The sequence below is a fragment of the Cricetulus griseus genome, chromosome 3, assembly GCF_003668045.3.
Source record: "Cricetulus griseus strain 17A/GY chromosome 3, alternate assembly CriGri-PICRH-1.0, whole genome shotgun sequence".
NCBI classification, from domain to species: domain Eukaryota; kingdom Metazoa; phylum Chordata; class Mammalia; order Rodentia; family Cricetidae; genus Cricetulus; species Cricetulus griseus.
This window is the reverse complement of record NC_048596.1, coordinates 60,094,826-60,121,033: the sequence shown is the minus strand read 5'-3', so window position 1 is coordinate 60,121,033 and position 26,208 is coordinate 60,094,826. Positions and strand designations below refer to the sequence as shown.

General features: G+C 52.9%; 2 protein-coding genes and 1 long non-coding RNA gene across 9 annotated transcripts; 2 read left to right on the top strand and 1 right to left on the bottom strand.

Annotated features, from left to right (window-relative positions):
- Positions 1-867: 867 nt before the first annotated feature.
- On the top strand, positions 868-9,156 carry B4galnt4 (beta-1,4-N-acetyl-galactosaminyltransferase 4). The gene is made up of 19 exons (XM_035442120.1): positions 868-1,032; positions 1,340-1,435; positions 1,530-1,625; positions 1,711-1,801; positions 1,877-1,977; positions 2,131-2,198; positions 2,402-2,480; positions 3,986-4,052; positions 4,156-4,290; positions 4,370-4,479; positions 4,560-4,660; positions 4,746-4,840; positions 4,915-5,803; positions 7,247-7,530; positions 7,650-7,803; positions 7,905-7,977; positions 8,071-8,224; positions 8,475-8,601; positions 8,763-9,156. Exons 1-19 carry the CDS (start codon positions 916-918, stop codon positions 8,884-8,886), a joined length of 2,961 nt encoding a protein of 986 aa, XP_035298011.1. The 5' UTR covers positions 868-915; the 3' UTR covers positions 8,887-9,156.
- On the bottom strand, positions 2,926-15,701 carry LOC113831101. Of its 4 annotated transcripts, XR_004769070.1 has the most exons (7): positions 15,551-15,701; positions 15,254-15,327; positions 14,246-14,430; positions 7,915-7,997; positions 4,890-7,823; positions 4,653-4,754; positions 2,926-3,093 (listed from the first exon to the last, which is right to left on the bottom strand). It is a non-coding gene; the product is annotated as an uncharacterized LOC113831101 (long non-coding RNA). The 4 variants fall into 4 exon arrangements; XR_003484016.2 differs by having other exon boundaries at positions 14,230-14,430; positions 15,254-15,701; XR_004769069.1 differs by having other exon boundaries at positions 15,254-15,701.
- On the top strand, positions 14,317-25,756 carry Pkp3 (plakophilin 3). Of its 4 annotated transcripts, XM_027409006.2 has the most exons (15): positions 14,317-14,448; positions 14,994-15,117; positions 16,595-16,790; positions 18,849-18,928; positions 19,063-19,694; positions 19,782-19,905; positions 20,431-20,635; positions 22,836-23,010; positions 23,518-23,635; positions 23,708-23,878; positions 23,980-24,165; positions 24,497-24,650; positions 24,829-25,021; positions 25,107-25,194; positions 25,389-25,756. In XM_027409006.2, the coding sequence occupies exons 2-15, from the start codon at positions 15,007-15,009 to the stop codon at positions 25,422-25,424; spliced, it is 2,469 nt and encodes an 822-aa protein (XP_027264807.1). In that variant the 5' UTR covers positions 14,317-14,448; positions 14,994-15,006; the 3' UTR covers positions 25,425-25,756. The 4 variants fall into 4 exon arrangements, with proteins under 4 accessions (XP_027264807.1, XP_027264806.1, XP_027264809.1 ...); XM_027409005.2 differs by having other exon boundaries at positions 14,427-15,117; XM_027409008.2 differs by lacking the exons at positions 14,317-14,448; positions 14,994-15,117 and adding an exon at positions 15,769-15,880.
- The last annotated feature ends 452 nt before the right edge of the window (positions 25,757-26,208 follow it).

Below are 26,208 nucleotides of genomic sequence, written 5' to 3'. Positions count from 1 at the left end.
CCTCTGTGCTGAGGCTTAGCTCCTGCAAGATGGTGATGGTGGCCTGGGCTGAGACCCCACTACAGAAGGTTCCCATTGTACTCCAGATGCCTGGACTTAGCTTGATGGGCTGTGGGTATACAGACCAGGCTCTGGGAATTTGACCGTGCAAGTCTTGGTTGCTCACTTCCTGTCTGGTCAGGAAAGGATCTAAATGTGAAGCAAGTGAGAGGCACCACAGGAATTTCAAGGGAGGAGACCACAGGCAGCCCTCACCTAGAGACATCTGATATCTGTATCAGCTGTGCCTGCACAAGAGCCTGACTTCTGAGATCTGCACCAAAGGGCCGATGTGGGTGCAAAGCATAGTTTAAAACAGGAAGTATTCCTGGGAGCACCAGAAGGGACAGGACTGGGATAAGCCTGCCTTTGAAGACTCATGTCCAAAAGAGTGGACACCCAGGCATGCAGTAGTCACACAGCTTAGAGAGAAGGTCCAGGAAGTGGGACAAAACAAGGTACAGGGGTGGTCTACCCCCAACTGGAGGGGCAGTTGTGGACATTTCTTCATATAGACCTGGGGAGAGTCAGGAGGCAAACACCCTAGCACATGGGAAAGGCACCAAGGGTGCTAGGCTATCTGCAATTCTTCCCAAGGCAAAGCCATTCAGGAGATCACCAGATAGGGGTGCGCTTGTAGTTTCACAGTATCCTGAGTGTATATTTGTCCTGCTCCCAGCGTTCATCTGGGAATGGAGAAGAGCTGGTGAAGGACTCTTACTTTGCACTGCCCACCCAAGGTGGGTTCTAGAAGGGCCCCCAAATGAAGGAGCATAAGTTCAGGAGCTTCAGCAATTCTTCCTGCCCCCACCCCTCCAGCTGACCCTAACAACAAAGATACCGACCTTAGAGAGTCTGGGCCCTGACACACTTCACATGCCACTTGCAGATGGTGAGAAGCTGACTGGTGTGACAGACAGCAGGGGTGTCCGACTGGTATCATCCACGCAGAGGGCAGAGGACTCCAGTGAAAGTCATGAAGAGGAGCAGGCGGTAAGCGGTGACCAGAAATAACTATGCACAAGAGGTCACTCTCCTGGATAGAGCCAGGAGTTGTATGTGAGCTTCAGCAGCCCAGCCTGGATACTGTGTCTGGGTAATGGGTGACCTGCTTATGTTGTGTGTCTTTCAGTGCATATCTGCCTGGGCGAATTGGCTGGGGGTGTCTATGTGGAGAGGACTTAGGTGATATGCATAAGTGGGACTGTGAAGTTCTGCTTTGCTGTGTGTACCTAGATGGACTGTGCAGTTGTGACATTTCCTGCCTTTAGAACTCTGACATGGCTACCCTTTCCTGCAGCCTGAGGGGCGGGTTCCAAACATGCTGTTTCCTGGAGGAGCTAGGAAGCCACCACCACTGAACCTCACCCACCAGACACCTCCATGGCGGGAAGAGGTGAGCTCTGTTGGGTTGAATGGGCCTGGGGCTGGGCTGGGAGGAAGAGGGGTGAGGCAGTCTGTATAACAGCTAAAGTCCCCTCTGGCCCCAGTTCAAGGGTCAGGTGAACCTGCATGTATTTGAGGACTGGTGTGGAGGTGCTGTGGGCCACTTGAGAAGGAACCTACACTTCCCGCTGTTTCCTCATGTAAGTACCTCAGGAAAGGATGGGTGGGCAAAGTGGGCATGGCATGCAATGAACTGTGATTCGATGGCTGTTGCACTACTGGCAGACTCGCACTACTGTGACAAAGTTAGCTGTGTCCCCTAAGTGGAAGAACTATGGACTCCGGATTTTCGGCTTCATCCACCCAGCCAGAGATGGTGAGTAGGTGGGGTATGCCAGGGACATGATGTCTTGAACAGTCCAGCTTCCTGAGCCTCTGTCCCATGGACTAGGAGACATCCAGTTCTCTGTGGCTTCGGATGACAACTCTGAGTTCTGGCTAAGCTTGGATGAGAGCCCAGCTGCTGCCCAGCTTGTAGCCTTTGTGGGCAAGGTAGGTTCTGCCCTCTTGCCCTAGCTCCTCTATCAGCACCACACCTGTCTCCACTGGGCCTCTTGCAGCCTCTTAAAAATGCAGACCGAATGTGTCAGATGCCCACAAGGAAAAAGTGATCGCTCCTCTAACCCCCACTTGTGTCTTCCCTAGACTGGCTCTGAATGGACAGCACCTGGAGAATTCACCAAGTTCAGCTCCCAGGTGTCTAAGCCTCGGCGGTGAGTAACTAAGGGTGCATGCATCTCATGTGTATTACATATGTGTTGGCATGTGAGAGGGAGGCTGGGTATCACCCTTGCCCATACTACACAAAGTGTCATCTTCCTGAGGGACCCTCCTAGAGGGATGTGAGAGTCCTTCTCCACTCTCCGGGCTCTTAATCTGTTTGGTGGGAGACAACCCCAACTCCTTATGTCCACAGGCTCATGGCCTCCCGGAGATACTACTTTGAACTGCTTCACAAGCAAGACGACAAGGGCTCAGACCACGTGGAAGTGGGTGTGAGTGTGGCCTGCCCCCTGGAGGAGCTCCAAAGACCACAGCTCTCCCATCCACTTCCCATGTCCTTATTGGACAGTCACTGCAGGGTGGTCCAAAGCCCAAAGGGATTTCCAGTCTAGGAGATAAAGCAGATATTCAGGGTCCGGAGGGCACGTTGTGACGCTCAGAGAGGCTACACTGAAAAGTGACCCTTCACCAGGAGATGTGGGAAAGAAAGTGTACAGCAGGAAGTATAGCATGTAAAGTCTGTACCTGGAGAACTGGCCCCCATTTTCTAGCATCTGAGACTCCAAGAAGTCTGGTAACCAGATCAGGCCAGACCTGTAAATGCTGGTGCTGAACTGCTCAGACTATGTGTGAGAGTGGAGCAGTGAGGTTTGCATGCCAGGAATCCCTCTGGCCTCTGTGGAACATTGGGAAGCTAAGAGGTAGAACCTTGGAAAGTATATTGTTACCTTTTTATTGCCATGATTATCGATGTAACTAAGTACTTGGCAAGAAGCAACTTAAGGAAGGGTTTGTTTGGGCTCGAAGTTTGAGGGTTCAGGCCATTGTGGAGGGGGCGTCCTGGCGGCAGGTGTGTGAGGCAACTGGTCACATTGCATCTGCAGTCTGGAACAGAGAGAGATGGATGGCTGGTGCTCAGCTCACTTTCTCCTTTCTATTCAGTTTTGGACCACAGTCCATGGAATGGTACTGCTCACATTTTAGGGTAGGTCTTCTCCCCTGATTAACCTCATCTAGATAATCCCTCACAGACTTGCCCAGGAGTTTGTCTCCAGTGATTGTATATCCTGTCTGGTGGAAAATCAGTATCAGCCATCACGGGGAAGAAAGACGGGTAGCTGGGAGGTAGGGAGAAGGGTTTCGCAGCAAGATGGAAGAGCCTGGAGGACGAGGTGCAGTGACCACAGTAGGAATGGGGGTTCTCAGCCTCAGCACTGTAGGATATTACATGTCACCCCAACTCAGTAGCATGGAGACTTGGAGTTTTGATGGTCCTAGGGAATCAGGGGTGTTGGTATAACGGTCTAAGATAAGCTGGCAACAGAAGTGCAGAGTCAGCCCCCCAGAACCCCAGACTTATAGAGGTGGGAGGGACACGTCTACAGGGAGACTCAGGAGCAACCATGGAGCTGGGGCATGGGGAGGCCATCTGGTGGCAGGTCTTAGGTCTGGGGCCAAGGAAGAGTCCAGCATTGGCCTCAGGAAGGCAACATGCAAAGCCAGAGAGAAAATGGGGTCATAGTTTATAACCAGCAATCCTTGGAGAAAAGGAGGAGGGAGGGAAGGAAGTTGGATGGGGCCTGGATCTGCTCCCCTGGAGCCCCTCAACCTTTTGGGGCTTCTGTCAGGTGCCTCTTCCTTAAGCACCCCCTCCCTCCCTCTCTACCCACTGAGCTTCCTACATCCTTGGAGGATTTTCACTCTCTAGTCCCTCACCCCTGAACTAAGGAAAGCTGCCTACCATGACCCAACCTCTTTCCTATCCCCACACCCCCAGTGGCGAGCTTTCCTGCCTGGTCTGAAGTTCGAGATCATTGGCTCTGCTCACATATCCCTGTACACAGGTGCGGGCTGGGTACTTCCTCAGGGGAATGGCTGGGTTCTGATGGGCTCAGCATGGGGATAGGGAAGGGTAGGCTCAAGTTCCAGACATCCTTCTACTCTCAGATGAGTCATCTCTGAAGATGGACCATGTGACCCACGTGCCTCAGTCTCCAGCCAGCCATGTAGGGGGATACCCACCACACGAGGAACCCAGTGCCGACATGCTGCAGCCAGACCCCAGGGACACCTTCTTCCTCAGTGAGAGGAGGCTCCGGAGGAGGGTAAGGATGGAGTGGGGTGAGGGCCAGGCCACCAAGTGACCGCTCTTTTGTTATAGCTCCTCGGATGGAACCTCTGAGCCTGGAGAATGTACTGGAGCCCTGTGCCTATGCGCCTACCTATGTCCTCAAGGATTTTCCCATAGCCAGATACCAAGGACTACAGTTTGTAAGTGCCCAGCGAGAGAGGCTTCCTAAAGCAACCCTTTCCCCCAAGCCCTGCCCCTAAGCTCTTGGCCCCGCCTACAGGTGTACCTGTCCTTCATCTATCCCAATGACCACACCCGCCTCACTCACATGGAGACAGACAACAAGTGCTTCTACCGTGAGTCCCCACTATACCTGGAAAGGTAGGTTGGGGGCGGGGGTTGTCCTATCAGAAGTGAGGAGGAGGAGCCTCAATGAGGAAGGTCTCTGATGCCCTTTCTCCTTCAGGTTTGGGTTCTATAAATACATGAAGATGGACAAGGAGGAAGGAGAGGAAGATGAAGAAATTCAGCGTAGAGCCTTCCTCTTCCTCAACCCGGATGGTGAGTGCCCCACTCCTGCTGTCTTCCCACCCATCTGCCAGATACTTACTTTACTTACCAGACACTCTCTACAGACTTCCTTGATGACGAGGATGAGCAGGAACTGTTAGACAGTCTGGAGCCCACTGATGCATCCCTACGACAGAGTCACAAGACCCCCACCCCAACAGCCTCCCCTGGAACTACAGACACCCCTACCCTACCCATGACCAGTCCTCTGGATGAGCAGACCCCCAGACACTCCCGGGCACTGAATTGGGCCTCACGCTCCCTGCCCCTTTTCTTGGGGAGAGCTCCACCTCCCCGAACTGTGGAGAAGTCTCCCTCAAAGGTGTATGTGACCAGGGTGCGACCTGGACAGCGGACTTCCCCAAGGGCACTGAGAGACTCACCCTGGCCGCCCTTCCCTGGCATCTTCCTACACCCCAAGCCTCTGCCCAGAGTGCAGCTGCGGACACCCCCACATCCACCGCGGACCCAGGGCTATAGGACCAGTGGCTCCAAGGTCACAGAACTAAAGCCCCCAGTCAGGGCAAAGACCACCCAGGGAGGCCAAGAGGGCCAGTTGCATGGTCAGGGACTCATGGTGCCCACAGTGGACTTGAACTCCTCAGCGGAAACACAGCCTGTGACTTCCTTCCTGAGCTTGTCTCAGGTGTCCAGGCCACAGCTGCCTGGAGAGGGTGAAGAAGGGGAGGATGATGGGGCCCCTGGTGATGAGGCTACATCAGAAGATAGTGAGGAAGAGGAGGAACAGGCTGCTGGGCGGCCCATGGGCCGCTGGCGCGAGGATGCCATTAACTGGCAGCGCACATTCAGCGTGGGTGCCATGGACTTCGAGCTGCTGCGTTCTGACTGGAACGACCTGCGCTGCAACGTCTCGGGGAACCTGCAGCTTCCTGAGGCGGAGGCGGTGGATGTGGTGGCTCAGTACATGGAGCGGCTTAATGCACGCCATGGCGGGTATGGGGCAGGTTGCTGCTTGGAGAGAGGGCATGCTGTTCCCCGCAGGAACCTCAGACCTTCCTTGGCTCTCAGCGGCTCTCTGACCCCCTTTTCCTTCTCCAGTGAGGAGTGTTTTACTGTTCTGCTTTGCCCAGGTTGAAGGGCTCTCTGGAGCTCCACTCAAAACTGGCTTCATATCCCTTCACTGCCAAGCCCCAAATCCATCACCTTGAACCTAGACTCTAGGATGAATCCAGACTACAAGGAACAGTTTTCAGGCTCAGCCAGGTCACAGGCAGTCTTTTCAGGGTTCAGAGACACTGAAGGGTTGAGCTCAGGACCACCAAAAGCTCTCCTCATAGAGCATTGTAGGGTCTAGGGGACTATGTCTAACTCAAGGGAGAGAGCCTAGGGCTCTTGTCCCACTGACCCCTTGGCCTCTCAGGTTTTAGGAATCCAAGATTCTACCCCATTTTGAGGGAGATTAGGATCATAATTTGTCTTTGAGGGAGTTCTTATGAGAGTCTGCTCTGTACATTGTCAGCCTTGAGGAAAGGTAGAAACCTGTGTGGGCCTTGAAAAAAATCAAGGACATCAAGACAAGGTGTCTAGCCAATGGAAAGAAGGAGCCAGGCTCAACGGGAAGTTTTGAACAGGATGGTGACTGTACATAGGTGTGCTGCTGCTCCAAAGGACAAGAACGTGACAGTCCTCAAACAGGGCAGTGATGAGGTAGCCTAAGGCCCTCTCATCATTAGGGATGCAGGACAGTCCCATGTAGTTCAGAGATTTCCTGAAAGCAGCTTGTGGGGACAGTTCCATGGTCTCTTTACTGGACTGTCTACCCTGAGTGGTCAAGGCATAACCTCACTTTTGCACATCTGGGTGCTAGGGTGTGGGTAGCCCCAAGGAGTAACCAAGAGTGGTTTTGAGGGCAGAGGTTTCTGACTTGGGGTGGGCAGTGAGTCACACACATGAGTCTGGTCCCATCTGAAGTCACACTGATGGGTTACTGTAGAGAAGCACTAACCGGCACAAGAAGGTAGGAAGAAGAGTGAGTAGCCCCAGGTCTGAGAACTCTTGCCTGAGACAAAATGGAGGGGCCTGCTGGAGATGGGGTGCCCCCAGGGGAGGACCATCATCATCCTCCTGACAGCTCTGTAGGAGGTTAATCATAGCAGGAGAGGACTGAGACAGCACCCCAGGATAAAGAAAATCAGGCAAGGAAGTCATCTGGGAGACCATGACAATCTGGGCTCACAGCACCTCCTAGTGCAGCCTTCCCTACTTAACTGCTGGACTGAGAAAGGGAGATATGGGAAGGTCAACCTGTGTCTGAGGAGGATGGAGCAGGTTGCAGGTGTTATATGCAGTCTGAGGCTGTGGTTCTGGGGTGAAGTGGGCAGGGCAGAGGGTGTTAAATGGAATTATGCCCCTTGGCTAATCAGCCCTGCCTGGCAGGCGCTTCTCTCTTCTGCGCATTGTCAACGTGGAGAAGCGCCGGGATTCTGCACGTGGAAGCCGCTTCCTCCTGGAACTGGAATTGCAAGAGCGCGGAGGCAGCCGCCAGCGTCTATCGGAGTATGTCTTCCTGCGATTGCCTGGAGCACGTATCGGGGATGAGTATGGAGAAAGCCCTGAGCCCCCTCCTGCCGCCTCGATCCGCCCAGACAGTCGCCCAGAGCTCTGCCGGCCCTTGCATCTGGCCTGGCGTCAGGATGTCATGGTTCACTTCATTGTGCCAGGTATGTATGCCTCGGTGCTGGTGTGGGATACCAAGGGCATAGGTGACTGTGAAAAGCATCTTCCAAATGAGAAACCATGCTGTCCAGTCACGCTGGCTCAGTGGCACCCTCTCTTCCAGTGAAGAACCAGGCTCGCTGGGTGGTACAGTTCCTGGCAGATATGACCGCGCTGCACGTGCGCACAGGGGACTCCAACTTCAACATCATCTTAGTGGACTTTGAGAGCGAGGACATGGATGTGGAGCGGGCCTTGCGCGTGGCTCAGCTACCTCGGTAATGACTGCCGCCACCACCTAGTGAGGCCAACGATCTTGAGTGGGGGGTGGGCTGTGCTGATTTCCATCTACCTCCCTGTGACCCCTTCACTTCCCCAGGTACCAGTACCTGAAACGAACTGGAAACTTTGAACGCTCGGCGGGCCTGCAAACTGGAGTGGACGCAGTGGAGGTCTGTGGGCCAGTCAAGGGCTTCAGGGAGAGAAATGAGGGTGCTGAGCTCGCCTTGGGGAGGTGGGCAGGGCTCAGACCTCCCAACCCACAGGACCCCAGCAGCATCGTTTTCCTCTGTGACCTGCACATCCACTTCCCGCCTAACATCCTGGACAGCATCCGCAAGCACTGTGTGGAGGGCAAGCTGGCCTTCGCCCCTGTGGTCATGCGCCTGGGATGTGGGAGTTCGCCGTGGGACCCACATGGTAAGGACCTGAGTGTTCCCCAGGCAACTTCCCGGGTAAGCCCAGGACCCTATCGGTAGCTCATAGTAAGTATCCAGAAGCGCAGGGTTGTGCGGCTTTCATACAACCCTTTCCTCTGTGGGTTATGATCAAATACCCAGGCCCCTAAGAGTCTCCAAAATAAGGAGGCTTCTTGGAATTCCTGCTGAGGTCCTCTGTGGGGAGAAAACATGAAGGACCACTGCCTGATCGTCACCCTCCCCACCCCAAGGTTACTGGGAAGTGAATGGCTTTGGCCTCTTTGGTATCTATAAGTCGGACTTCGACCGAGTAGGAGGCATGAACACTGAGGAGTTCCGTGATCAGTGGGGAGGCGAGGACTGGGAACTTCTGGACAGGTGATTGCCCTCCCCTACCTCATGCTGAGACATCTCATCTTCCTCCCATTGGAGAGCCCCACTCCCAAGAGCCCCTCACACCCCAGGCCCCTGCAGTCTCAGGGCAGCCCTGAGCCATAGCACCTGAACCAGGGCTCTGACATCCCTCCCACCCGTCCCAGGGTCCTGCAGGCAGGGCTGGAGGTGGAGAGGCTTCGACTGCGCCACTTTTACCACCACTACCACTCGAAGCGGGGCATGTGGACCACACGCAGCCACAAAGGTACCCGCACACAGCGATCCTGAAGACCCGGCAGCCCTCTCTGTGTCACTGGGTTTTGAGGCAGCAGCTAGATGCTGCACCCTGAGCCTGATTCAGGCTCTACTACTGCCTGCACTGGTTCCTTCAAGCCTCTTCTGCGACTCCAGATAGGCAGCCTTCATGGCAGGGCTGGTACCTTGGTCCCCACACTCCCTGATGATTTCTGTGAAATTTTCCGTAGCAATGACATTGTTTTCAGAATTTACAAGAGTTCTGTCTGTTCTGTTTTTTATTCAGAATGAAATGAAATATTTTTTTTAGTTCTGACTTGTTCTCTGTGACTGTTCTCTTGTGAGGCAGAGCCCTGGTTACCAGGGTGGCTGTGTGCAGTGCAGCTTCCCTCCCCTCCCACACCCACTTCCTGCCCTTAGCTTCTGTGTTTCCACCTGGTTTCTGTGGAGTCCAGCTACTCAGAACAGACATTGCATGAGACCTTCCCACACAGGAACTGTTGCTGAGCTAGCATATGTGAAGACACCAAGTTTCCAGTGTGACCTTGAGTTGTCACTCCACAGGGGACGACCCACACAGCCAGAGCAGACACACTGAAGCCCCCAGTCACCCACATTGCCTTCTCTGTATCTAGTTCAGATGAAAGTGCTCCTAGTTACAGATGTTTTACAAGAAAAGCATTGGATTTAAGAATACATGTTGTAGGGGCTGGAGAGACGGCTCAGTGGTTAAGAGCACTTATTGCTCTTGCAGACAACCTGGGTTCACTAGCTTCCAGTACCCACTAGGTGAGTCACAATTATCCTCAACCCCAGCATCAGGGATCCAGCACCCTCTTGCTATCTCAGGTCACCTGGTACACATACATATGTGTGTAGGCAATATATATATATATATATATATATATATATATATATATATCCTTTAAAAAACATTAAAAGAAGCAGGTGTGCTACAAGCCAGGCACACACCCTTAATCCCAGCAGCTGGGAGAAAGATTTGTCATATCTCTGTGGCCCAGATACATATGACCCTATCTCAAAAAATAAAAAAGAAGGTGCAATTCTGGGTGGCATGGCACACACCTTTAATCCCAGCACTTGGGAGGCAGAGGCATCTCTGAGTCTGAGGTCAGCCTGGTCAACAGAGCGAGTTCCAGGACAGCCAGGGCTACGTGGAGAAACCCTGTCCCAAAAGCTTTATAAAAAATGTTTTTAAATAAAGTACTACCAGTTAAAGAAAAGAACCTCTCTTAAAAAAAATAATAATATGGGCTGGGCTGGAGAACTGGGTAGGCAGTTAACATTTGCTGCTCTTGCAGAGGATAGAACTCAGTTCCCAGTCCACATGGTGGCTCACAACCATCCAGGACTCCAGTTCCAAGTGATCCAACACCCTCTTCTGATCTCCACACACACCAGGCATACACACCCATGTGGTACAATACATACATACATGCAGGCAAGACATTCACCCATGTACACACAAAACATAAGCTAGAGAGACAGCTCAGCGCTTAAGCACTGTTGCTCTTCCAGAGAATCTGAGTTAGCTTCCTGGCATCCACATCAGTCAGTTCACAATTTCCTGTAACTTTCAGATCCAGAGGACCCAAGGTACACACACACATACACAAATATATATACATACACATAAATAAAAATAAAATCCTTTTATATTAAACAGCAACAACAAACCAGGTATGATGATGCACACATACAAGCTCCACCACTCAGGACACTAAGCAGGAAGGTCTAGAGTTTGACACAGCAAGACTGTGTCAAAGTGGGGTGGAGAATCCATGATATCAACAAAGAAACATTCTCAAACAACAAGGAAAGGGGGAAAAAAGGAGCCATAAGTAAAAGGAAAGTGAAACAGATTAGTATCAGAAGCCCAAACCAGCAGGCCATGCTCACACTATAAATTCACATTAGCACATCCCTCCCTCTCTTCCTCCTCCTCCCTCCCCCAGGGTCTCTCTAGGTAGCCCTGGCTGTTCCAGTTCTCACCATGTAGACCCAGCTGGTCTCTAACTCACAAAGATCCACCTGTCTCTCCACCAGTGCTCTGCTCCCAAAGGTGTGTGCCTCCTGGAGTGTTTTCAATGAGCACCAGCCAGAAGACAGAACTTATCCTTGGAGAACTTACATCCTAGCACAGTACTGGGTGGTGCTGTTGGGTGCTGCACCCAGAAGACACACTAGTATAATGTCTAGCATCATAGTATCAGTTAATGGCAAGTGCTATAATGAATTAGGCCAGAAAAGAAAGTAGTATATCTGAGTGGTACTGCATTTGTTGTGGGCAGGAAAAGCAAGCCTGCAAAGGCTTTCCTCGCCCTCTGGGGACTGGGGAACAAACAGATAATTTGAGGAAAATTTAGAAAATTGATGATGGTGCATGCCTTTAATCCCAGGACTCGGGAGGCAAAGGCAGGCAGATCTCTGTGAGTCGAGACCAGCCTGGTCTACAAGAGTTAGTTCCAGGACAGCCTCCAAAGCCACAGAGAAACCCTGTCTCGAAAAAACAAAAAACAAACAAACAAACAAACAAAACACCAGCATACAGAATGAAATGCTAAATAACATAGATAGAAGAGAACCAGGCATAGTGGCACACAGCTGTAATCCCAGGATTCAGGAGGCTGAGGCAGGAGGATGGACACAAGTTAGAAGCCAGTCTGCTTTAGAGGGTGAGTTCTAGCCAACTAGAACTGTATAGAAAAGACTACAAGGGCTGGAGAGATGACACAGAGTTTAAGAGCACTGACTGCTCTTCCAGAGGTCCTGAGTTCAATTCTCAGCAACCACATGGTGACTCACAACCATCCGTTATGAGATCTGGTGCCCTCTTCTGGTGTGCAGATATACATGGAAACAGAAGGTTGTATTCACAATAAATAAAATATTAAAAAAGAAAAGAAAAGAACTGCAAAAGTGACCCATGAAAAGACAGTAGCTGACAAAGCACAGAGAAACCATGAGAGGTGAAAGGGGGAAAAATAGGTGATAAAACAAAAGAAGATTTTCCTAAAGTAAACAGAGGCCAGAGTCAAAGGAAACACCATCCCAAGAGTGATCACTATGTATGCAAGCGAAGCCGCTGGGTTTCCAAAGAGACCTCCATGGCAAAAACAGGGTGGTGGAAGGTTATACTAACCTGGGAGGTAGCTCGCTGTGGAACTCAGCAAGATCTCTCCAGACGGTGGCGGTGCATGCTTTTAATCCCAGCATTCGGGATGCAGAGGCAGGCAGATCTTTGTGAGTTTGAGGCCAGCCTAGTCTACAGAGTGAGTTCCAAGACAGGCTCCAAAGCTACACAGAGAAACCTGGTCTTGAAATAAATAAATAAATAAATAAATAAATAAATAAATAAATAAATAGATGTGAGCCTCAAGTAGCCAGGCCTGGTAGCGCATGCCATTAGCCCCAGCACCCTGGAGACCCGAGGAAGGTGTATCTCTGTGAGTTTAAGGCCAGCCTGGTCTACAGAGTAAATTCCAGACAGCCAGGGAATTTCTCCTAGCCTTTCTCAAAAAAAAAAAAGCGATCCTCAAGCAAGCACTAGGGCCAGTCAAGAGCTCCATAGAGGCAGTAGCCTCAGGAGGGGACTCACAGGACCAAAGATGCTGTCTTCAAGACAGACTGAAACCCCACCACTAAGAGAAACAGACTGTCTCCTTGGAGGAAGTGTCCAGGAAGTGGCCCAGACAGAGATGACCATCAACAACTCTACCAAGACCCCATTCTGCCAGAGAGCAACACCCTGATCACTCCATTCTGCTGCTACTCAAAGTTAGAAATATCTCTAGATGCTACGTGTGCTGGCACATGCCTTTATTCCCATCACTCAGGAAGCAGGGGCAGGAAGATCTCTGTGAGTTCAAAACCAGCCTGGTCTACATAGAGAACTGTGGGCCAGCCAGAGCTACACAGAGAAACCCGAAATTCTGGCTAAAGAGAGAGGGAAGAGAGAGAGAGAGACAGAGACAGAGACACAGAGAGAGACAGAGACACAGAGAGAGACAGAGACAGAGAGAAACAGAGAGAGACAGAGACACAGAGAGAGACAGAAAGACAGAGACACAGAGAGAGGGAGACAGAGGCAGAGAGACAGAGACAAATTCTGGCTTGCTTTACAATTTGTGTAATTGATGGAAACTCGTTTAGCCTTATGGAGCCTTGGTTTCACCATCTATAAATGGAGGTAGTCATAGCTCCACTCTCCTGGGGTTTCTGTGAGGATTAAGGGCAGAGTATGAACAAAGAACTCATCACCCTGCCTAGAGGTACATCATCATTCAGGGGTCAGCATTAGCCACACTCACTGCCATGGGGCAGTTCCTCCTATCACCACCCCTTCTGCAGGATGCCACCCGACTTTTCCCTCCTAATTCCTAATTCCTTTTCTACAGAGGCTAACTTCACACACACACACACACACACACACACACACACACACACACACACACACACGAGCACACAAGCACATGACCTCCCATTTTTACCTCATTACTGTGCTGCTGTCTTTGGTACTTGGTTCTGCTTTGGTACTTTGCCACAAACTGGCCATTACCCTGCAGTGCTCTCATCACTGCAAGCCCAGAAGGGAATACTCAGGGAGAAGTCCTGGGTGCCGTGTCACAGGAGCCTCCTTCAGAAGTGCCTGGTGCACAAGAAGCGGTGAACTTGACCAATGAGTGGACTAATGTGGATGGACTGACAGGCAGATGGACATGTCCCCACATGTGTTGGTGACCTGAACTGGCACTCCTCGGTTACCTTCCACCCCTGGGGCATAAGTCTGGGATTGGAGCATGGGCAGTGATGACAAAACCATCATATCCATGGGCCCAGGATGGGATAGGGGGCCATAATGTCTGGGGACAAAGAGTGACACCTATGGGACAAGGCTGAGCAGGCTTTGTCAAAGAGGTGGTCTTTGAGCAGGTATGATGACTCTCAGACTTCTGGACATCACCAGCACAAGGACGTGCACCGCAGGTCTCAGGTCAGGCTACTACACCCAGCCAGTTCATCAACTCATCCCAAAGCAGTGCCGGCATGCCCTCACCCTGCCCCTCGGGCTTCATGAGCACCAGGAACCTCCTTAACCTGTCTGTGCCCTAGCATACTCATGACATTGTGTTTGGGAAACTCTGATGTTACTATCCTGACACTCTGCTGGGCATTCAACTTCCACTCCTTGTAAGCTCGTCCCTCCAGCTTATGCTAGCACAGTCTCCCAGCCCATAGGATCACTCACGGCATCCCTCCCCCAGCTCTTCCCTCAAGCGCCCGCCCACATGTAGCAAGCAAAATTCTCCCACTCCTCCTCCATTCAGAACTCCCCCCCCCAATCTGAGAACCTACCAACAGCTTTACTCACTCTTCATGACCCTGAGTTCCAGGTTCTAGCCTGATTATAGCAGAAATTCAACCATCCATCTCTAAGCTCCTCCTGGAAGCCCTGCTGCATCCTTCCCATCTTGTCTCCAAGAAAAGGGAGAGGAACACTCGAAGAAATTGAGGGGATGCTGGTCACAGGGGTCAGATACAGATCCAAACACAGGGCTGAGAGGAACAGACACAGTGAGCATTACTGATCCCTTAAGCCATATAGCCATTAAAGGAAGTACCCAAGATTCCAAGCTTTTTAGGGACACTGAGCCTCAGAGGTGGACGCAGCTCTCAGTCCCCATGTCCTTAAGGAGACTGGTCAGAGCTGTGGCACCTACAGCCCTCTGCCAAGTGGACCCCCCAAAATGACAGGCCTTCCATCCAGCTGCTCGCCTGGTACCACCTTGTCTGGCTACAGCCACACCTAAACCCCCTGAAGTCATGTGTGATTAAGGCCATCCACCTTGCATTCTCCTGGAACCCTCTGCCCCCTCTGCTCCCCAGCCTGGCTGCTGTAGGGCTCTGGGTAGACCTAGGGCATGCAGGGCGGGCCTCTTCAGACCAGGCGTGTGCCTCCAGGCCGCACGGCGCCGCACAAACTTGTCTCCCAGGATTTTTCCACACGAAACACGTCTCCCAGGGAAGCAACCGGTCTGATGAGATGGGTGTGCAATGTTCCCACCCCACCCTTGGGTGCCCCCACGGTACCATCTCCAAACAGAAGCTGTTGCCCACAGGAGCTGGGCCCTGATGGAGCCCACCACAGGATCTCGGACCCGGATGGAGCCCAGGAGGAGTTGTCCTACAGCAGTGGCCTCCAGAATGAGCCAAGGGGCCTGTGGGATCCAGGCCAGCAGCAAGGTAGGTTGCCCAGCCCTTGCCTCCACCCATGACCAGTAGACCCAAGCCAGCGTCTCTCCTGGAGGGGCTTCACCCTCCATACTCCCCCCCAACCCCCGAAACCTCTGACTCCCACCCTCCAGCCCTTCCTACTCACCCTAACCTTGTCTCTGATGCTCTCTATTTTCTCAGAGCACTCTCCACTTCCAGGCTTCTGTTCCTAGCCACAAGCTGTTAAAGCAAATGTCTTTAAAAGATGGGACTCAAGGCTAAGGGCCTGGTGTGGGAGGCAGAGTTCAAGCTGAGCCCAGGGACTAGGTTCTGGGAAGACAGAGCCTTAGGATAGAGTCCCAGGAATGTTTAAGGGAAGTACATGGGGCATGCGGAGGCAACTTGTCCCCATCTTCCAGTTCTCCTAGCCTTTTCCTTTAACCCTCCCTCGCCACACACCTACCTGGTTGCCAAGCCTAATCACAAGCTAGTCTACCTGACAGGGGTGCTTGGGAGACCTTCTAGGGACAAGCTCTGATGCCCCTCACTCCCAGCCCTCCCATTTTCTCTAAGCTAGCTCCCCCACCCCCAACCTCCTGGCCCCCCAGCCTGGCAGGCGCTGACTTGAGCCTAGGCCCCTCTGAGTCAACCCCCTAGGGCGGCTCCGCCTGCCTGCCCTGACTCATATGTTGGGAACGGGCCTCCCACCCCAGGCCTGGGGGGCAGAAGCTGGGGAGAGGTGCCAGAGAGGGCCAGGCAACCCTTCTGAAGCCTCTGTAGAGGTAGAGGCTGAGTGAGTTTCTAGGTTTGCAGGTCACTGGGTGGACATTTATCTACCTCACTGGGCAGTCTTATTGAGTTGTAGGGCCCAGGTTTAGATCCTTCATGGGGCTGCTTTTGACTTTAAAAAATTCCAGCACTCTAGTTCTTTATCCTTTACCAGGACTCTATAAACACAAAACTGTCTCTGGATGCTAACCCTGCCTGGACTTCGCCAAGCCCTGGGCCCAGATGTCTTGGAGGCTGCCTGGTTTTTGATGCTCTAGAGCGCCCAACCCCCAGACTGGGACACCCCTTCTCATATGGCTTGGAGTGACAGGCCTCCACAGGCTCCCTGTCCTACTCTCAAACTTAGATCGCTGGCTCCCACGGGGCTTGGTCTGGGCTTGGAAGGCGGAGAGCAAGTAGAACCCAAGTCCCTGTGGCCCTGTTCTCGGATAGGAGGAAAGAGAAGGCCGGGCCATGACTTGAGGACGCGCTGGGCCTGTTCTTCCGCCCAAATTCCACCTTAAGCAGGCAGAGGCCCCTCCCTCCCACCTGGCCCAGGTATCCCCGCCCCCAGCCAAGCTCTGGGCTGGGCGGGCGTCTGTCTAAGAAGGCCAGCCAGGAAGAGACTTCTGGAACTGAGCCTTGAGGGACAAGACTGGGAAGAGGCCCAGGACAGGTGGGGTGGATAGTCGCCCCTGTCACTATGCAGGAGGGTAACTTCCTGCTGTCTGCCCTGCAGCCTGAGACTGGTGTTTGCTCCCTGGCACTGCCCTCGGACCTGCAGCTGGATCGCCGGGGTGCTGAGGGGCCGGAGGCTGATAGGCTTCGAGCTGCCAGAGTCCAGGAGCAAGTCCGAGCCCGCCTCCTGCAGTTAGGCCAGCAGTCGCGGCACAATGGGTCTACCGAGCTTGATGGCGCCACCGAGATCACCAGAGGTACGCCAGCTTGGGCATGGTGGGCAACAAAGGGTAATGTAGGTGGTAGTGGTGACAGTGGCAGGTAGAGGTGGCTAGGGCAGTAGTGTTGGTGTCAGGGGCAGAGGCCGTACGAGCTCGGGGTTCAGGCCTTGACTCACCTCACTGAGGCCTGCTCTGAGTCACCGCCCCGCCCCAGTAGGCATGGGGAACAGCCTGGGTGGGGCATACCTCCTCCCCAGCCAAGACAGGGGTCTAAGGCTGGGTGCCCCACTCTCTAAGTTGGGAAAACCCGGGAGGCTCAAGGAGAACAACCAGGCCCACCTATTGGCAACCCCCAATACATTCCCTCATCACCACAGGCTCGCTTGAGGTCCCAGACAGAGAGGCCAGAGTGCCTTCTAACCAGATGGGAGTGAGTTTAACAGTTGTATGAGAGAGCGATGATCCTAGATAGAGCCCAGGTCTGTCTGGAGCAGGGGCTCCCTGAGGAATTACAGAACTGGGCCTACCAGGAGTGACCCAGATACTCTTCATGAGAATAGCCTGCAGGGTACTCTTCAGGGGCGTCTCTCTCTCTCTCTCTCTCTCTCTCTCTCTCTCTCTCTCTCTCTCTCTCTCTGTGTGTGTGTGTGTGTGTGTGTGTGTGTGTGTGTGTTAGAGGGGTCACTCAGATGTGCTGGGTTCAAGGTAGTCATTCCATAAACATCATTTCCCTACCTGCCAGGCTACAACAACAGGCATTAAATTCAGACAGTACAATAGACCTCTGTTCAGAGGTCTAGACCCCAGTTCACAGTGGTCCACCTCTGGCCTCTAGCTACTAGCCAGAGGGAGAGGGCTGTCTGGCAGAAGGGCTGGTCAGGAATTGGATTGCTGCCTGAAATCTTCCTGAGCATAAGCCTTACTGGAGCCAAGTTGATGCCCAGGGGTCATGGGGTGGGGGAGGACAGAGGGAGGGGTTAATTACCACCTGGATACCCTGCCAATTAGGGGGAGGAGGATAGTAATTTGGGGGTGGGCGTAAGGTCCCCAGGCTGGGGTGTGCCCCCTAGGCTGGCCCTCACTAGCGTCAAAGGGTTAACAGCCCCTGCCCAGAAGCCTCATTAACCTGGGTGGATCTGGGGAACACCAGACTGTCCACCCCCTGGGCAGGGTTGGGAGGAGTGAAGGCCCCTTCCCCATACCCATACTGACCTCTGTAGTAGTAGTAGCCCTTGCTCAGGGAGCCCTTCCTAAAACCCTTGGCAGAGGCTGAGTCCACCCGAGCCCTGCCCACTATATTACCATCCACTCTTGGGATGATGTTTCCTGGGTGGTCTCACCTCTGCACCCACTATCTCTCTGTTCATCTGGCTGCGAGTTTTTCTGTACACCTATGTGACCCTCTCACCTCCCTCTTTCCCACCAATCCCTTCATCTACATATCATTCCAAGCTTCTGACCAGTCCTCCCCACCCACTCACCCACCTTTCTGTCCACTGACCACGGAGCTGGGCTGACTCCCTGTCCGCAGCTAATATGCAGCTGGATGGGTAGGTGTGGTCCCTGCCTCAGGCTCTACCAGGTGGCTCTCCCACTGTCCATTAGAGCAGATGGATCCAGAGAGACTACATCCTTGGCCTACACAATGTCACTACCCTGTGACTGTAGTACAGATGGAGTCTGGGCACAAGAGGATTTCAAAGGAGGTCATTGTGGGTTGGGGCAGGCTGGGCTGGCTTTCTGGGGGGAGCCAGATGCTGTACTCTGGCGGGGACTGGACAGCTTATGGAGAACCTTGGCGAATTCTCCAGGCAGGCCAGAGGTCAGTAAGATGAGTAGTCTGGATTCCTTGGAGCAGAGAAGGAACTTTGGAGTTCTAGGGAAAGGGGGCCTACCAGAACAGATTGAATGAAACCAAGCCGCAGCCACAGTAGAACCATGGGCAAGGCATTAGCCCCAAAGCCCACTTGGCCTCCCTGCTCTGGGTCTGATGTGACTCTCAGGGTTACGATCAGAGACCTCTGGCAGAAGGGAGAAGAAAAGCCAACACTTTGCTATTTGTCATGGTCAGGCTGTCACTATCCCTGTCCACAGGCATGCCGAGGGGTCAATACCACACTATGCAGGCTGGCTTCAGCTCCCGATCCCAGGGCCTGAGTGGAGACAAGACCTCGGTGAGTCAGGGATTTAGCTCTGCAGTCCACACTGAGTGGGAGGCTCCACAGGGGAAGCTGGGAGCTCTGTATCAGAAGGGGAGGACACCGGGTAAACCCCAGATACCCCTTCACTGTGCCCTCCCCTCCCATAGACCATCCGGCCCATCGCCAAGCCGGCCTACAGCCCAGCCTCCTGGTCCTCCCGCTCAGCCGTGGACCTGAGCTGCAGTCGGAGGTTGAGCTCTGCCCACAATGGGGGCAGTGCCTTTGGGGCTGTGGGATATGGGAGTGCCCAGCCCACTCCACCCATGCCCACCCGCCCAGTGTCCTTCCACGAGCGAGGTGGAGGAGCCAGCAGAGCCGATTATGACACGTTGTCCCTGCGCTCGCTGAGGCTGGGGCCTGGGGGCCTGGACGATCGCTACAGTGTGGTATCTGAGCAACTGGAGCCTGCAGCTGCCTCCACCTACAGGGCCTATGCTTATGAGCGCCAGGCCAGCTCTGGCTCTAGCAGGGCAGGAGGCCTGGACTGGCCAGAGGCAACCGAGGGCCAACCCAGCCGGACCATCCGTGCACCCGCCATGCGAACCCTGCAGAGATTTCAGAGCAGCCACCGAAGCCGTGGAGTCACTGGGTCAGTGTCAGGTACCGGCCTGGAACCCGTGGCCCGAGCCCCATCTGTGCGCAGTCTCAGTCTCAGCCTGGCTGACTCAGGTCACCTGCCAGATGTACGTGGATTGGACAGCTACACAGGCCATCGCACCCTGCAGAGGCTCAGCAGTGGGTAAGGAGCTGGGCTTGAAGCAGGGAGGGGACAGCCTGGCCCAATCCTAAGGTCTACCTGAACACTGACTAAGTCCTGGTTCTGCAGCTTTGATGACATTGACCTGCCCTCAGCAGTCAAGTACCTCATGGCCTCAGACCCCAACCTGCAGGTGCTAGGAGCGGCTTATATCCAGCACAGGTGCTACAGTGATGCAGCAGCCAAGAAGCAGGTGACATATTCCACTGACTGTCCCCTGTTATCTCTCGGTGACTGTCCCACCGTCCCCAGATGCCCTTAATGACTGTCTTCACCAGCCCCCACCCCTTCTGACCTCTGCTCCTTGGCCCTCCCTGCTGATCACTAGGCTGGCTGAGCAAACCTCACCACTCCATATCCTCAACGGAGAACGGGCAGAGATGCCCTGTTTGTACATACCTGCATCACCTATATACACCTACACACATATACATGGCGCCTGTGGCACATATATGCATCCGAGACATATACTTGGATTACCTCCATATACCCGAATATGCATGCGCAGTCCTGCATACACCTGTAGCATCCAGAGTCACCATTTCCAGGCACCTGCACCCCCCCCAATACATTTGCATACGTTATGTACAGACTTGCATATCACCTGCACCATCTGGGTCACCTACGGACATATGCACTTATTTCCATGCATGTGGACATTTCTGCCTGCATTTTCAGTCTGCATATGTCCACATACACCTGTATATATGTGCCACAGGCTCGCAGCCTTCAGGCGGTGCCTAGACTGGTGAAGCTCTTTAACCACGCCAACCAAGAGGTGCAGCGCCATGCCACAGGTGCCATGCGCAACCTTATTTACGACAATGCAGACAACAAGCTGGCTCTGGTAGAAGAGAATGGCATTTTCGAACTGTTGCGGACACTTCGAGAGCAGGATGATGAGCTACGCAAAAACGTTACAGGTACCCTTGTCCCTCCAGCTTCATCATCAGTCCCCTCCTCTGCGCTCTCCTGTCTTGTCCCTGCTCTTCTCTTCCTCTACTCCCCTCTTTCCCTTCCTTGTTCTCAACAATCTGTCTTCATCTTATGCCTTCCCTGTCCCATATTGAATTTTTTGGGGGGTTGGGTTTTTTTGTTGTTTATCTTATTTATTACTATTTTGTGTACACCCATGCATGCCCCAGGCATCCGTGTGAAGGTCAGAGGACAACTCCTTCAACCATGGGATCTGGGGAGTCAAACTCAAGTAATTGGGCTTGTGCAGAAAGCACCTTTACCTGCTGAGCCTTTTTGCCAGCCCATTTTTTAATTTATTTTTACTGAGACAGGAACTCACTATGTAGCCTTGGCTGTCTTGAAACTCATTATGTAGACCAGGCTAGTCCCAAATTCATAGAGATCTGCCTGCCTCCTGAGTGCTAGGTTTAAAGATAGGTGACATCATCATGCCTGGCCTATTTCCTTATTTTTTAATGATTTGTTTATTTTTATTATGTATATGAAGTTTTTGCCTCCATGTGTCTTCGTTTACCCTATATATGCCTGGTACCCGCACGTGTCAGGAGAGAGCATTGGATTCCCTGAAACTAGAGTCACAGTCATTAAAAACCATATAGGTAATTGGAACCAAATCTGTGTCTTCAACAAGAGCAGCAAACACTTTTATCCATTGAGCCATTTCTCCAGCCCCTGAATTGTGTGCGTGTTGGTATATATATTCAATTTATTTACTTCATTTTATGTATATGAATCTTTTGCTTGCATGAATGTCTGTATACCACATGCATGCCCAGTGCCCATGGAGGTGAGAAGAGGGCTTCAGCTCTCCTGGAACTAAAGTTACAGATGATTGTGAGACACCATGTAGTTGCTGGGAGATGAATCCAGATCCTCTGGAAGATCAGCCTGTGCTCTTAACCACTGAGCCATGTCCCCAGCCCACCCCACCCCATTTGTATTGTTCCACTCTGCACACCAAACTGGCTTCTGTCTCACTATGTATTAGACGCTGGCCATAAGCTCATGGCAATCCTTCTACCTAGGCCTTCTACCTACAAACACCTTACTGTGAAGGCTCATGCCTGTCATGAGCCATCACAATAAACTAAACTTGTTGTTGTTGGTGCTTGACGTTATTGTTGTGTATATTGTCTGTTTATGAGACAGGGTCTCACTTTGTAGTTCTGACTGACCTGGAACTCATTATGTAGATCAGGTTTGCCTCAGATCCACAGAAATCTGCTTGCCTGTGTTTCCCAAATGCTGGGATTAAAGGCATGTACCACAATGCCTGGCTATTGTTTATGAGAGACGGTCTCTCCATGTAGCCCAGGATGGACTCAAACTCACAGCCATTCTTCTATTTTAGCTTCCTAAGTTCTGGGATTGCAAGTATCACACATACAAAACTTTTTTTTTTTTTTTTTGGCTTTTACCCTTATTTTCTGTGGTGCTGTGTGTGGCACTCAGGGCTTCATGCATACAAGCAGGGCCTACAAGTGCTCTACAACAGAGCATTATCTTCTAGCCAAGGCTCTCTCTCCCCAGTCATTTCCACTCCCAGGCCTTCAAATCCCCCTACACTTTGTTTGTTCCTCTTGCTCTGTTCCTGTCCATGCTTCCAAAGGTCATACTGAGGACCTCTCCAGGGCAGCTCTAGAGTAAGGCCAAGAAAATGTGAGGGCAAGAGCTGAAAAAATGGCTCAGTAAATAAAGAATGTTTGCTGCTCTTCAAAGGGACCCATCTTCTGTTCTCAACACCTACAGGCAGCTCATAACTGCACGTAACTTCAGCTCCAGGTGATCTGGCACCCTCTTCTGGACTCCACGGGTACCTTACTCATTTGCTTATAATATACCCATGCATGGACACACACATACTTTACAAAATAAGTAAATCTTTAAACCGGGTCTTGGTGGCATACGCCTTTAATCCCAGGACTGGGGAGGCAGAGGCAAGCAAATCTCTATGAGTTTGAGGCCAGCCTGGTCTACAGAGTGAGTGCCAGGATAGGCTCCAAAGCTACACAGAGAAACCATATCTCAGGGGGGAAAAAAAAGAAGTAAATCTTTTATAAAAAGAAGCAGGGAGAGCCTCCTCCGTACCATCCTCAGGGTAAGCAGAAGGGCCAGGGAGCTGACATTGCCCCGCCTCTTGTGCAGGGATCCTGTGGAATCTGTCCTCCAGTGACCACCTGAAGGACCGCCTAGCCCGAGATACACTGGAGCAGCTCACAGACCTGGTGCTAAGCCCCCTGTCAGGGGCAGGGGGGCCCCCCCTCATCCAGCAGAATGCCTCTGAGGCGGAGATATTCTACAATGCTACTGGCTTCCTCAGGTATGCTAAGTGGAGGCACTGGGCCTGGAGATGCTGAGGGGAAGGAACCGGGTGCCAGAGAAGGATCAGGGAAGCTTCTAGAAGTATGTTCATTTGCCACCTAGACAAGGACAGTTATCCAAGCCTGCAGGGAGAAGTAACCAGTAGGGAAAAGTTTAGGGGCTGAGGCAAGAGTGGGAGAGGCCAGGTGTGACTACCAAGCATAGATATCAGAACACCCTGGAGCTTTATGACTCACTAAATCAAGTCCCTTGTCCTGATATCCATCTTCCTAACCTTTGAGAAGTCGATGGGAAATGGGGAAAGTGAAGGGCAGGGCCGGAAGTGTCTGGTAGGTGTCTAGGAACAGGATGGCACAGGAGCCTGTCCCAAGTCAGGATCAGTGCCTGATGACTTCATCTCCAGGACAGGGGTTTCAAGTTAAGGGTCCTGAGGGTGGCATTCTAGGGTCCCTGGGGTGACTGTGTTGGTATCCCTGGGGGAGCTCTGATCTGCCTCCATCCCCAGGAACCTCAGCTCAGCCTCCCAGGCCACTCGCCAGAAGATGCGTGAGTGCCATGGGCTAGTGGATGCTCTGGTCACCTACATCAACCATGCCCTGGACGTGGGCAAGTGTGAGGACAAGGTGAGGGGCAGCTGGTGAGCCAAGGGGGCCCAGGGGCTTCGGCCCACTCTGACCCCCCTCTGTTCCCTGCAGAGTGTGGAAAATGCTGTCTGTGTGCTGAGGAACTTGTCTTACCGCCTCTATGATGAGATGCCACCATCAGCACTACAGCGGCTTGAAGGCCGGGGCCGCAGGGACATGACGGGGGCACCTCCTGGTGAAGTGGTGGGCTGCTTTACACCACAGAGTAGGAGGCTGCGCGAGGTGAGCACAGACCTGGGAGGCCAGGAACAGGAGTGCCAGCCTGATGCCCTGACCTCAGGTGCACCCTTGGCCATGGTTGACCCCTGTGTCCTCCCACACAGCTTCCTCTAACAGCTGATGCACTCACCTTTGCGGAAGTGTCTAAGGATCCCAAGGGCCTTGAGTGGCTGTGGAGCCCCCAGATTGTGGGGCTGTATAACCGACTGCTGCAGCGCTGTGAACTAAACCGGCATACAACAGAGGCGGCTGCAGGGGCACTACAGAATATCACCGCTGGTGACCGCAGGGTCAGTGAGCTGACAAGCCCAATTCCCGGTCCTGTGCTATGCAATGGGGCACATGGATGGGAACCACACCCTAGGAGTTCATGGTCTGTTGGGGAAAGGATCCCTAAGAGTAAGACATATAATAAGACCTACGTTCAGCCTGAGGAACAGGGCAGGGGGGGTTCTGTGAATTTGGGTTCTGATATTCTGAGCACAAGTGTTACCTGGTCTTGTCCTGAGTTTGCAGATTAGGCAGAGGTAGCAGGCAAGAAGTGAGGAAGTGGTTCTGCCTCATCTCGAGGCAGGGCTGGGGTGCTGCTGGACTTTACCACATTCCCGCCTTTCCCTGCAGTGGGCAGGAGTGCTGAGCCGCCTGGCCCTGGAACAGGAGCGCATCCTGAACCCATTGCTGGACCGAGTTCGCACTGCTGATCACAACCAACTGCGCTCACTGACTGGCCTCATCCGAAACCTGTCTCGGAATGCCAGGAACAAGGATGAGATGTGTGAGTTGTTCTGCCCCTGGTCCAGCACACAGCCCATGTCTCCCAAGGAGCTGGCTTCCAGCTAGCAAGTCAGATAGAGTGGGAAGGTGTGTGTGCCAGCCCCCAGGGGAGGCAGGGGTTCTGGGTGCCAAGGCAGCAGGGAATATGTCTCATCAGCCTCCATCTAACCTCTTATCAGCCACAAAGGTAGTGAGCCACCTGATTGAGAAGCTTCCTGGCAGTGTGGGTGAGAAGTGTCCCCCAGCTGAGGTGCTGGTCAACATCATAGCTGTACTCAACAACCTGGTGGTAGCCAGTCCCATTGCTGCCCGGGACCTGCTCTACTTTGATGGGCTTCGAAAGCTGGTCTTCATCAAAAAAAAGAGGGACAGGTGAGGAACAACCCAACCCACAGCAACATGGCCAAGGTACACCCTACCTCCTAGCCTTGACCCTGACCCTCTTGAATGTCCCCAGCCCTGACAGTGAGAAGTCCTCCCGGGCAGCCTCCAGTCTCTTGGCCAACCTCTGGCAGTACAGCAAGCTCCACCGTGACTTCAGGGCGGTATGTTTAACAGAGCCCGGGAACAGGGTCTTGGGGCATGGAGTCCAGTGTAAGCTTGTAGGTCACCAGGGGAGGGACACAAGCCTGGAATGCAGAGAAAAGGGGCCCAGGCTATGCCCAGAACATTATGGGGAAGGCAGAATTTCAGGGACAGCAAAGGCAGTCCTGATCTCCCTGTCCCCTGTTCCCTGCAGAAGGGCTATCGGAAGGAGGACTTCCTGGGCCCATAGGTGAAGCCTCCTGGAGGTGAAGTGATTCAGCTTCCAACAGATAGGCTCAGCTCCTACTGTTCCACAGTCCATGGAAGAGTTGCTGATGGCCACAGGAACTCTCTATCTCTGGAGTCCTGTGTGTACCCATGAGGGACCAGGGCCACCAGGAAAGAATGGGGGCTTGCAACTGGGGATTGATAGGCTTCTGCAGGGCAGGGGAAGGGGGTGGGGCTTGAGCTGCTCTGGTGCTCCGGGTGGTGATTTAGTCACAATGGCACGGCCAGTGGGGCTGCCTGTGGCCTGGCAGCCTTGTGACAGTGACACTGGGAATAAAAGTGGTTTTGAACATAGCCCCAGCTCCATGTGTTTCCATGACAGGCCACAGATCCTCAAGTGTGCATTGTCCCAGAAGACACAACTCCAGGCCCACACACAGGCCTCCCAAGGCAGAAGATACAGGACAGAGAAAGGAGTAGACAGTAGGGATGGCCAGCCTTACTGCTATCTGAGGCATAGACATAGCAGAGCAGAGGACTTCATGAGCAGTATCCATACCGTAAACACATCCAACACCCTCTGTCCACCCGAGCTGATGCTAGGAGGTGCCCAGGCTAGAGGATCAGATTGGCTGCCCAAGGCTTGAAGTCCAGCAGCATAAGGAACAAGGCTACCCATTTTTCCTTGTAAAATTATCAACAGTAGCTTCCTACTGAAGGACCTGCCCAGATGAGAAGGGGCTAGGGGCAGTCACACCAACCAAGAACCAAGAAGGGATACCAGGGACTATTGGAGCAAGGGATAT